Below are 12,622 nucleotides of genomic sequence, written 5' to 3' on the forward strand. Positions count from 1 at the left end.
GTGGACACAGCTTATGGTGGATTTCACCCATATTTTTTCAGTCCTTAAAAGGCTTGTTAACCTAACAGCCTGTTAAGTTCCATTTGATTTGTACAGGCTTAACAGGGCTGTTAAGCTAACAGGCTGTTAGGGGCTGAAAAGAAGGTTGGTGAAATCCACCATTAATGTAGCAGTTGTTTCGTTGCTACGAAATAAAAGCGGCGGGGAAACACTCAACCAGATTACGCGTATTTTCCTTTCGCAATTTCCATGGTGGTAATGGTGGGGACTGGGGAAATGGAACATTGCCTGTCATTGTACCATTTCCCTTTACCACCTGAAAATTGCGAAAGAAAAATGCGACTTTTGTGTATTAAAGTTTTGAAACTAATTTCCGTAATTTTCTTTGAAAGAGGGGATATGAGCTTATTCCAGTGATCCGATGGGAACTAGTACATTCAACGAAGTTTTTTACTTTTCCAGCTTAGAGCCGGTTCCCACTTTTTTTTTACATTCCTTATCCTATAGGAAGGAAAGTAATGTAATCGGGTCAAATTTTCGATGGTCAGTTTTTAGTGTCAAAACACGTTTTGAGGTCCCTTAATTTTAAACGTTTAACAAAAAACATAATTAAAAGATTAGGGAGTTTGGGACAGTAGATGCAAAAATGCTATGAATAAATCTTCGTGACAGACTATGAATTTATCCTTTTTAGCTCTAAATAGGACAAATGCCCTACTATGGCCACATCTCCAATAAGATATTAATCTTGGATCATGTATTACATATTTTAATATGAAAATACACTGTAGTTAGGACACAGACCTTGTTCACATTGAGTGTAATTGTCCAAAAGAATACTCGAACCCAACCAAAACCTTTTTCAATAGTGTATTCCCCCCGTCTACTTGATTTTACATCGGAAAATTTAATTCTATTTAAATTGTGATAGTTGAAAATAAAAAATGAAGCTATCCAATTTTTGATTAAAATTAAACGAAATAAAAATAAAAAATAAAAAAATGTGCAAAAGTAATTTTTATTAATTGGAGGAAAAAAGTAAGGAAGAATTTGCACCCAAAAAGCTCAAGGGGCAGTTCAGATCGCCAAAAGCGATCACTGTATTTTATTTTGTTTTAATTGTATGTGTTCTCGCTATTGTGTATTCCCCCCGTCTACTTGATTTTACATGGGAAAATTTAATTCTATTTAAATTGTGATAGTTGAAAATAAAAATGAAACTATCCAATTTTTTATTTAAATTAAACGAAATAAAAATAAAAAATAAATAAAAAAATGTGCAAAAGTAATTTTTATTAATTGGAGGAAAAAAGTAAGGAAGAAATTGCACCCAAAAAGCTCAAGGGGCAGTTCAGATCGCCAAAAGCGATCACTGTATTTTATTTTGTTTTAATTGTATGTGTTCTCGCTATATTTTTTCCCTACTCTTAATTCTTATTCCTCAGCTCAACAATTTTCAGTTGTGTCCGAGCACTTATTAAACTCAATGCAAATCCTCAGTGGACCTTGCCGAGAACCGATTTTTCGGGTGAAAATATCCCAGACGTTTCAATTCTGACAAAATTCCCCCAGAGCGATCTGTGTCTGACCTAGGGTGTATTTTGGTCGGTAAAATTTCAAGGCTGATAAAAGTATTGGCTTTTCTATGAAGACTGAGGGGATATATAAGGCACACTGTCACATTTCAAGTCAAATAGCTAATTATTTCACCAGGGAATGAAAACTCTTTTGGATACGTAAAAAACAAACGTAGTCATTTTCTGCACTGTCCCATTGAAAAATAAGCGCTTTTTAACCCCAATTTTAAACAAAAAAAGAAAAGAAAAAATAATGAGGAAAACTAAAATCTGAACACTTCGTAGGGGGGGGGATATAAAAAATGCAGGGATATGATTAAAATTGGGATTAAAGAAAAAAAAAATTCTCGATACTTTGTATTTGTATTTCACTTCATCTTTTATTTCCATATCAAATTTGTACATCTACCACTCTAGGACTCATCCTAAATACAAAAGTAACCTACCAAAAGTATGACATTGGCTTCACAAACAAAGGATTCCTCGTTCAAATCCGGCAAGGTCTAAAAAGTTAGAATAGTACTTTAGTAAAAAGTTAGTACTTTTTCTCGACCAAGTTTTTACTTTTTTCTATTCGGGTCTGGTCCTAATCTTCCTAATCCTAAAATCTTAAAAGATCCTAATCTAAAACCAAGAATCACAAAATCGTATCTGATCTCAACAAAATCTCTTACACCTAATTTGGAGCAACAGTTTCCAAAGCATAAAATTACTGATCAAGAACGTGACATAAGAAGAGTATGTATGTATCTTAAATTCATCGTGTTATAAAAGTACTGAAATGAATTAAAGGAATTGATCAAATAAAATAATTATTGGATTAGTAAAGGTACCTTTTCTAGAGCTGTGCTATATTAAATTAAAAAAAAAAGTTCTATAACTGTTAAAATAATGGGACTACCGTTCCCAAGAGAAAATCGACAGCTTAAAATTTCTAAATAAAGCCTTTTAAGTTCCTTTAAATACTTAAATTCCTTTAAGAGGACACCTAGATAGCGTAAAAAAAAAGTTCTATAACTGTTAAAATAATGGGACTACCGTTCCCACGAGAAAATCGACAGCTTAAAATTTCTAAATAAAGCCTTTTAAGTTCCTTTAAATACTTAAATTCCTTTAAGAGGACACCTAGATAGCGAAGGTCAAAACGAAATCACTCATTTCTCAAACTCCAGTCAATCCAACAAAAAGGCTTTTTCCTTTAATTTTAACCCACGTCTTTTTCCGATATATCTTAGCTTAGAAGAACTGTTTCAATCGCTTTCGTCAAATTCATCACAATAACTTTCACACCTGAACAAACTTTTACTTAAAAAACTCTCAAGAGTCCTTAGAAAAAACAAACACAGAAACATTTTCTTTCAACAACCAATTTCGAAACAAAGGGTTTCACAAATTAAAAAAAAAAAACAATATAGGTAGGTAGAAAAAAAGAGTCAAAAAAGAAACAAAAAAAAAAAATCTATGCCCAAAGGAAAATGAGGGAGGAATTGTGAGGCAATATAAAAAAAAAAAAAAAATACCCCGGTCAACCAGACTGAATTTTTCCTCGAATAATTACGCCAGGGAAAATACACAATTTTATTCTTCCTCTACCGGGGTACAATCGGAGACAAAAAAGGTTGGAGAAAAAATTAATAACAGCAACTGAATGGAATCCACTGTTCGAAATATCACTTCTGATGAAGGCACTTTTGCAACAGATTTCCTCAAAAACAGGGTTATTTTGAAGATCAGTCACCAGTGAAGTCTAATTGAACTTCTCGCTTTTATATTAGTGGTGACTGAACTTCAAAATAATCCCATTTTTAAGTATGCCTTCCTTAAAATCAGAGGGAGCCTTTAACAATACGCCTTTCTAAAGATCAGAATAAGGGAGGGAGCTTTCTTTGGGGGAACACAATTTACATTCATATTAGTCTCTCCTCTATACAAATGAGACCATAAATTTACACGAATTTTTTCACCCTCCGTTTTCAACTGCAATTTTTGTCTCCGAAACAAAAAAGTTCATTTTGAGTTATTTCTAAAAGGCCTACACAAAAATTTCCAAAACCATTTAAATTACTAAAAAAAAAAAGATGTTTTATTTACTTTTATTTCTTCCAAGCGCAGTTGACAAATGTCAATTGTAAGTTATATTACTATCTAAGAAGCACAAAGGCTTGTGACCAAATTCTCTAATAGACTATCCTATTGTCATTTAAGATCTTTACGCAAGTGTACTAAAGTTTCAAGTCAATCAACCCAGTGAAAATGAGTTAACAAGGTTTTAAATTTAAAGTTAAAAAAAAAATGCATAAGAGAGAATATGTTTCTAAAATCAAATACCTAACCCTACAAGTAGAATTCTCATGCTTATAAATCCCTAAAAGGGGCATGCTGTTATTCTAAATTAAAAACGTGCAAGTCACAAAATTATAGTTGAATCAATCAGGCAAAGATTTAGAGGGGGAAAAATTGGTGACCATTTAGGAAATCATGTGCTACTTATAATTTCATGCAGTAGAATAGAATATACCGTCTGTACTTTCAGAAAGAGACTGAAAAAAGTCCCTTTACTCACAAAGTAGTGTTACTAATTCCATTTGAAATGAAGAAATAGAAAACTACAGAAATTCCGTGCAGCAGTGAAAATATGAGATACCACAGGCAAATGGTTAGAGAAGCATGGCAGGTGTTCTATTAGCCAAAAATCTATGGGTTCATGCAAGAGTGTTAGTTAACTTGAGAATATTCTTCACGGGTTCATGCAAAAGTTTGTTAGTTTGGAAAAAAAGGAGTGAGGATATTCTTTGCAAATACATAGTAGTGTTTCCATGAGAACTTCTTCAAGTGAAGAAGAAAAATGCCTTGAATTAAAGAATTTCTAAAAAAGTACAAAACTATAGTTGAAAAAATATGAAGTGTGTAGAAGAGCAAAATAAGGCAGGCAGTATTTAGCATAAGCAGTGGGGGTGCAGTTATTGGTTTCACGATGCTGACAAGCGACACACAGGGATGCTTTCTTTGATGTGAAAATCAAAGGTCAGATTCGTCTTACCAGAACTGCCTCCTGACTGATGATTCATGTTGGGGACCGAGTTTTGATTTTGGGATGGTCGAGGGGACGGTGGCTCATGGCCCACACTCACGGGATGAGCCCCGACATGGGACACGGGCAAGGGTTTGTGGGGCTCACGAGTAAATGTCATACCGGACATGGGGTTGTATCCTCCAGCGGACACAGATGGGTGAACGTGATGTGAGGCTCCCATGCTACCTGCCATGAGATGACTGCCAGGTGCAGCACCCAGATGATGCGAGTAGGCATGAGTGTGTGTGGGTTGCACTACACCTGGGTACCCAGGGGCTGCCGATGGAGGAGGATGAGAAATCTGATGCTGTGGAAAAGAAGAGGAATTAACATTGAGTGTTTGTGAATGAATAAGATTAAATTTAAATATAAAAAAACTATGTATACCTGTTATTCCGGCCCTGGTTATTGTAGTGGTTGCGGTGATGGTTGTAGCCTCGGCCGCCGCCATAGTAGAAACCGCCCCTGCCTCGATAGCCGCCCCCGCGTCTCGTGGCCGCCACGCCGAACGTTTCCGAGTTCATCTTGCGCTCCTGACGCCAGTCTGTGCGTTGGAATGCACTGGAAAAGAAAAGAAGAGAATATATCTTGTTTATCCTGCTAGGATAGGACTGAAAAGTCCCTTTACTTCCGCAGTCTAAACAAGGACTTGTGTATTTAGTACAGGTACAGGTAATTTAGAAGGAAAGGTCAATTCCTAGGTAAAGTCGAAAAAATCCAAAACTGAAGTCGGCGAAAAAGTATCTTTAAAAAAGGTTTGAAAATTTAATTTTTATTTGCCATTCTAAAGTAAGAGTACAAACAGTTGTGTTGTTAAAATCGTCTGTTTCCCCGTCATTCATACCCGACAAAAAATAATGCATCCGTTCAAACGCATTACACTAGTGACACCTTCTATGGGAAAGTTAATGTGACGTCATCGCGTACGGGAACGTACGTATGACGTCAAGATATAATAATAATAGACTCTTGAGTGGAAGGTAACCACTAGGCGAGGTTAACGCCGGAGGCGTTTTCTACCACCTAACCCTTAGGGCTCCACTATTATGTGGTCAGAATCTCAAATAAATGAGGATAAAATTCCATGCCTCGGCTGGGATCGAACCCACGTCCTCCTGTTTACCAGGCGAGCGTCTTGACCACTACGCTACCGAGGCAGGTTTTACCGGTATTTTTCAAATTCCAAAAAGAAAAAATCAAACCTTTCAGAAATCAGTTAGATTGGTTAATCCAAAAGTTTACTTAAATGAAGCTTTAACTCATTTTGTGGACCCGGGCATGAATAAAAATTAAATACCCATCTCAAGGATCAAACTCACCCCTTGCTTCGCTCGACGGCCTCACAGCTGATGTTGTCGAAGAAGGACTTCAAACAGTTGTGTTGTCAAAATCGTCTGTTTCCCCATCATTCGTACCCGACAAAAATAATGCATCTGTTCAAACGCATTACACTAGTGACACCTTCTATGGGAAAGTTAATGTGACGTCATTACGTACGGGAACGTACGTCATGACGTCAAGATACAAGATTTACCGGTATTTTTCAAATTCCAAAAACAGACAGGAACCTCTAAGTACAATACATACCATTTTTAAAACTTCACCAATGGGGGGAAAATCAAAAGGATTATGTTCAAGTTCAAAAAATACATTAGATAAATTAGACAGTTCAAATTCAAAAATAAAGTATTTGTTCAATCAAATGAAATAATACAGAAGGAAAATACATTCAGAAAGGTAGGTACAAATCAAAAGGATTATGTTCAAGTTCAAAAAATACATTAAATAAATTAGACAGTTCAAATTCAAAAATAAAGTATTTATTCAATCAAATGAAATAATACAGAAGGAAAATACAGGTACAATCCAGATAAAAATAAAATATGTTCGATGAATGAATGGCATACTTTATCATGGTTCACAATAGAATGAATGAGTTTGCAAGATACAACTTTGAATGAACATGATTGTACCTACCGCATACTTTATCATGGTTCACAATAGAATGAATGAGTTTGCAAGATACAACTTTGAATGAACATGATTGTACCTACCTGTCACACATGACCATGGCTTTCTTTGTTCATAAAAATAAACAAATTTCCTCCAACATGAAAAGTGAAATTTAACATGTGCTGATGGCAAATAACAAGAAAGCAAGAGATGGGGAAGCTCGGCTAAAGACTGTAGACAACCAACAATTCAGGAACACCAATAATTAAATGATTGAATTTTTGGCAGAAATTATACAAGATTTGAGTAGGTAACTTCAAGGAATTGAATTGTCTACCAACATTAGTTGAAGAGATAGCATTTTGAAGAGAATCGAATTTATATACAGGTTTAAAACCAACAAGCTGTGAAATCGAACTCGGGACCTCCGGAGTGATGCCCTTGGCCGAGAAGGTTGAAAAAAAATTGAAAGTAAGAAATATACCTAGGTACCTACCTAATACCTACAGACCTACACTACAAGTCATACTAATAATATTGAAGTTTATACTAGTATTAAACATATTTAAAATACCCCGCCGGGAACCGAACTCGGGACCTGCGGTGTGATATCCACTCCGCCACGGAGGTTGCAGATATTTGATCTTAGCTAGAAGGTCAAGAAGCGATTAAAAAATATAAGTCAAAATAAAGGGATTGTACTAGCCAGTTAACTTGGTTGGTAGCGCATCTGCCTTGAAAGCGCTTAGTCGCGGGCTTGACGGCTTGATTCCCACCCGGTGTGGACTTTATAGACAAGAGATAAATCGTTCTTGGAACGGCTAGCTTTCTCCTATCCTGTCTTCCTTCTCTCTTGAATTTCGGGACGATAAGACCTTCCTCGTTGCAGTTCAATTCAATTCAATTCAATTATTTATTTATTGAACATAATAATAGATATACAAAGGTGTTTTTCCCAAGTCAATATTGACTCTATCAAACTTCCCTCTATCTCCGCCGACTCTATCAAACATAAAAAAAAAAACAATCCTAGAGAACTGTCTTTTTTCTAGCTCTCAATCATATGTCATTTGACTTCAGCTTTATGGTCGAACCCCAAAAGTTAAGACGGTCAAATCGGGCCTGAAAAAAGAAGAAGAAAACGAAAAATTTGGACCGACTGCAATACTTTCATTAATCATCATCATCTAAAGGCTTCGTGTCGTGATAGGCACAATGTTCTGTCCATTGCCATGGGCTTCATTGTGGAATAGGATGTTGCATTCATGATGGAAATGATGTTCTTGAAGTAAGATGTTCCTCCTTCTCTCTTGAATTTCGGGACGATAAGACCTTCCTCGTTGCAGTTCAATTCAATTATTTATTTATTGAACATAATAATAGATATACAAAGGTGTTTTTCCCAAGTCAATATATTGACTCTATCAAACTTCCCTCTATCTTCGCCGACTCTATCAAACATAAAAAAAAAAAAAAAAACTACTTTTCACAATATCATTTAATATCCTAATCATACCTAGCTAATTTTAAATCAGACCTCTTGTTTCCTCTTCTCTGATAATAATCTTTGTAATTTGATTTTAAGAAAAGACGAGTGAAATGTCGTTTTTGGGGTGCAATGAAATGGCTTTATTAATAGCTTTCTTCACACTTTAATCGAACATTTTCAAAAAAATCAAAACTCAGCCAGTAAGTACCATTCTTTAAAGCAGATACATAACAAAACAAAAAAGCTTACAAAGAGGCCAATTTCACTTTCATCAGTAAAGACACTAGACAGCCAACAAGTTTGGTTTTGCTCAAGATAAGCTAAAGTACAGCAAATTTCGTTTTGACCTAAGGTTTTTCTATCGCCCTTCAAAATATCTAATGTTTTTCTATCGTTTTAATGTTTTTCTATCTAGCAGCCAAGAGGCTGAGGAAAATTTCCTACGTTCGGATAAAAAAATTCTCATCGACTTTGAAACTTCCTCTAAACGTATACAGAAAAAACTTCAGTCCTTCCAAAGATACCTATTTTTGTAAGCATAAGTCAAGAAAACCGGGGGTCTATTTTCTAAAACGTATGCAAAACAAACATCCTTAGAGGGAGAGGAAGTGACCTCAAAAAATTAATTTTTCGAGATTTGAGAGGAGACAAAATGCTACCGTTAATCTTTATGGAATGGTACCAATATGTACTGAAAAGCATAAGGCCTTTCTAGTCCTATCCAGGTATAAAAAAAATTTAAGGGGACCAGAGACGTTCGCTTTCCAACTAAGGTTCATGAGTCCCATTATATCAACAGTTTAAACAGACCTCTTTATTAATCCAATTAGCACTACCTACTTGAAAAAAAAAAAAAAAAAAAAAAACCTTCAAATAATCTTTACAATAAATTATGGTTCAAGATTTGAGACTGTTGCAAGGCATTAATTCAATTCAATCAATCCACCTCAAGTCAATTCGATCAACTAAAGTATTCAATATTATTGGTGGTTGAACTGGGCAGCGATTCTAAAATCAACTTTACAGGTCATATTTCACAAAAATAATGACGTCACAGCAACCACTTGTTAGTGCAAAATTTTCCTCATTTTTACGTCGAATTAAGGAATTCGAACGAAGATTGAATCTTCGTCCTAAGATTGAATCTTGGATTTTTATTTACATATTTGTCTATTACAAACTAGAAAAAGGAAAAAAGTTCTTTCTCAAACATCAGTCTCAAAACTTGCCCCAAAATAAATATAAACTTTAAATACAAATACTAGGGTTCCAAATCCAAATTACAGACATAGTTCCTTAAAATAAACCAAAAAGAAAATTGCAAACATATGTGTACCTAAGTAGAATAATATTATCTCCTTTTCCTTTGCAGAATTGGGGGCAATCATCAAATTGAATAAAATTTAAGTACCTTGCATGTATAATAAACGTATCCAAACTTCCTTAGATTTGAGAATACCCCATCTTTTAGTCTTAAGTGCTTTTGCAGATATTTAATATTATTAGCATCATCAACGTGCTATACAGGCCGTAGAAGGAAAAAAATGGAAAGTACATAAAATATTTCAAATAATGTACTTTCGATTTACGTGCTCACGTTTACATACGACCCCAACACAATGTTTCAAGTAAAAATGTTACTTTTTTAGAGAAATTTGTCCGCTAGGTAAATACAGGCCGTAGAAGGAAAAAAAATGGAAAGTACATAAAATATTTCAAATAATGTACTTTCAATTTACGTGCTCACGTTTACATACGACCCCAACACAATGTTTCAAGTAAAAATGTTACTTTTTTAGAGAAATTTGTCCGCTAGGTAAACCAAAAACACAAATCTTTGGTGTTTTTTCGTGTCGGTTTCCTATTTTTACTTGGGGTGGAAAAATTTCAAACTGAATTCAAACCACATATGGCCTGATGAAAAGAAGTCAAAAGAAAACCTGGATATCCTATTATTTGTGTCATTTTATAATTTCATTTGATGAAATTGTTTTTACTTTGTAAAACAGGAAAAAAAATGGATCAATTTTGTGGGAAAAAATAATAATAAAATTCTATAAAAGAAAAGGGAAAGATATAATTTTGTCCTCATTCAATCACAACAAATTCAAATTCCTATTCGTCTTTCACGACAGATGCTGATTCCAACTTTCAATAGTAAAAAAAGATTGGAAATATTTGAATAAAATTCACCAAAACCTTGGTTGCACCTAAAAGATGGTATCACCAAAACTTTAATTATAGTTAATTCTAATGTTTGAAATTATTGACTAATAGGTCTTTTTTTTCTAAATAAATGCTTATGTATTAAAAATCATTTAAGTGTATAAAACCAAATAGCATTTTTCTTTGTACTGTTGGCTAAGACTAAAAATAGTCCTAATTATGCATTCTCGATTTAATTTCAAAAAACGTTGCTTTTGGTGAAATTTTGTTGAATAAATCATTTATTTTAATAAATAATAATTGATATCTTTCCTTGATGTAACCATGTTTTTAAATAAATATTTAAAAATGCCTTTTCATATATGTATTAATTTTCCTTCAATAATAAGTAAATTTTAAACGTTTAACAAAAAACATAATTAAAAGATTAGGGAGTTTGGGACAGTAGATGCAAAAATGCTATGAATAAATCTTCGTGACAGACTATGAATTTATCCTTTTTAGCTCTAAATAGGACAAATGCCCTACTATGGCCACATCTCCAATAAGAGATATTAATCTTGGACCATGTATTACATATTTTAATATGAAAATACACTGTAGTTAGGACACAGACCTTGTTCACATTGAGTGTAATTGTCCAAAAGAATACTCAATAATAAGTATCTTTCCTTGAAGAATCCATACATATTTTCCAATAACTAATTCAATCTTTCCTTAATATATCCATTTTCTTTCAATAAATACCTCTCCTTTGGTGTGTCCATTTTCATAATCTTCATTTTTCTGCTTTGATAATAAGTATCTTTCCTTGATGTATCAATTTTTTCCAATAACTAGTTCAATCTTTCCTTAATATATCCATTTTCTTTCAATAAATACCTCTCCTTTGGTGTGTCCATTTTCATAATCTTCATTTTTCTGCTTTCCATTTTTGTCTGTACATATTTAAAATAACTTAAATCCATAGCTTGATTCCTTGTTCTTGTCCAGAGGGAGCATGTATATTACAATCAATTTGCAAGGATGCATTTGCAACGCATCATATGAGAGGAAGGGGTGTGAGGTGTTTTCAACGTGTCATTTTATTTTGCTGTGAACAGAAGGGCAAACAATCATTTGATTAGATGCTTTCTTCAATATAGGAAAAGATTTTTTTTCTAGAAAAAAATAATTGAGGTGTACCGATAAGCCTAATCACAATGTTTGAAGATATCACAGCAAAGTAACTGTCATTTCTAAAATTTTCCTTTTTATTGAGGGACAAATGAAAAGGAAGAGTATTTCCCAATATGATACTAATTATCTTCCAAGTAAATTTTGGACAGGTAAGACAGGACAAAGCTAACAATAAGTGGAGTAACATCATCTACATCATCTACATCTTCTTCAAAGTACAAGAGTTCATTGTTTTTTTTTTTTTTTTTAGAAAATGAAATATTTTAGGCCATTGAAGCGTATTATGAAAACCAACCAGGCCCAATAATTGAATATCCCCCGGAGGTAAATTTACCTTCAGCAGCTACGGGGGCTGGATTGCTGGCTACGACCTGGGCCGCAGTTTTGACTCCTACACTAGGCGCGGCACTATTCTCCTTGCCGCCTGGATTCTGCTGCCTCTGGTACTGATTGCCGCCGCGAGGTCCAAAGCCGCCCCTGTGCGGAAAAAGTAACAAACAGTTTAGTAGGGTACTCGGTAAAGCAACGTTTTCTGCGGTTAGTATCTGGACGGGTGACTATCCGATTTTTTTTTTTTTTTTTTTTTTTTTTTTTTTTTTTTTTTGAAAATACACAAATTCATCGCTCTACGTAGGTAATCTACGACAAACCGTTCTCGAGGTACGTATTTTGTATACCACGTACATGAACATCAAGTATTCGGGGCTGATAAAAACCACTGGAAAATAATGGAGAAACAAGTGATCACCGCCGTTCTTATTTCGTAGCAATAAAACTGCTTCATTACGTTGTGTCCAAACATCGATCGACGGCCGTCAGCGACAGTGGAACACACCTGTAGACGGTGTGGCTGTGTCGCACCCGCTCTCTCCCACCACCCACCTCATAAAAAAAACGATAGGGTAAAAATCGGGTCATTCTCACGTTATTCGGCCTGGTTACTTGTATTTGCGGTGAGTGGTGTATCCGGCCGCGCCATAGATAAACCGCCCCCTGCCTCGATAGCCGCCCGCGCCGGCCGCCACCCGATCGTTTCCGGATTCATCTGCCTCCTGACGCCAGCTTCTGCGTTGGAATGCACGGAAAAGAGACAATAGAATAAACATGTTTCCTGCTAGAAGGACGGGAAAAGTCCCTTTTACTCCACAGCTAAACAATACTTGTGATAGTTACGAGGGTAACAGC

General features: G+C 34.9%; 1 protein-coding gene and 3 long non-coding RNA genes across 4 annotated transcripts in view; 1 reads left to right on the forward strand and 3 right to left on the reverse strand.

Annotated features, from left to right (window-relative positions):
• Positions 1-1,162: 1,162 nt before the first annotated feature.
• LOC108253065 lies at positions 1,163-3,635 on the reverse strand. Its single transcript, XR_001809659.2, has 2 exons — positions 2,703-3,635; positions 1,163-2,565 (listed from the first exon to the last, which is right to left on the reverse strand). It is a non-coding gene; the product is annotated as an uncharacterized LOC108253065 (long non-coding RNA).
• Positions 3,636-5,093: 1,458 nt separating this feature from the next.
• On the reverse strand, positions 5,094-6,019 carry LOC113469730. Its single transcript, XR_003393062.1, has 2 exons — positions 5,970-6,019; positions 5,094-5,211 (listed from the first exon to the last, which is right to left on the reverse strand). It is a non-coding gene; the product is annotated as an uncharacterized LOC113469730 (long non-coding RNA).
• A 2,946-nt stretch (positions 6,020-8,965) lies between these two features.
• LOC113469731 lies at positions 8,966-10,026 on the forward strand. The gene is made up of 2 exons (XR_003393063.1): positions 8,966-9,758; positions 9,909-10,026. It is a non-coding gene; the product is annotated as an uncharacterized LOC113469731 (long non-coding RNA).
• A 1,079-nt stretch (positions 10,027-11,105) lies between these two features.
• Positions 11,106-12,622, reverse strand: part of LOC103514700 (protein LSM14 homolog A) — a 6,517-nt gene continuing 5,000 nt past the window's right edge. Inside the window, exons 7-8 of the mRNA XM_008479597.3 lie at positions 11,772-11,914; positions 11,106-11,351 (exon numbers count right to left, since the gene is read on the reverse strand). Of these exons, the coding sequence (XP_008477819.1) occupies positions 11,344-11,351; positions 11,772-11,914 (151 nt within the window). The 3' untranslated portion in view covers positions 11,106-11,343. The remainder of the gene's footprint in view (positions 11,352-11,771; positions 11,915-12,622) is intronic.

Source organism: Diaphorina citri, unplaced genomic scaffold (genome assembly GCF_000475195.1).
Source record: "Diaphorina citri unplaced genomic scaffold, Diaci psyllid genome assembly version 1.1 scaffold1205, whole genome shotgun sequence".
In the NCBI taxonomy this organism is placed as follows: Eukaryota; Metazoa; Arthropoda; class Insecta; order Hemiptera; family Psyllidae; genus Diaphorina; species Diaphorina citri.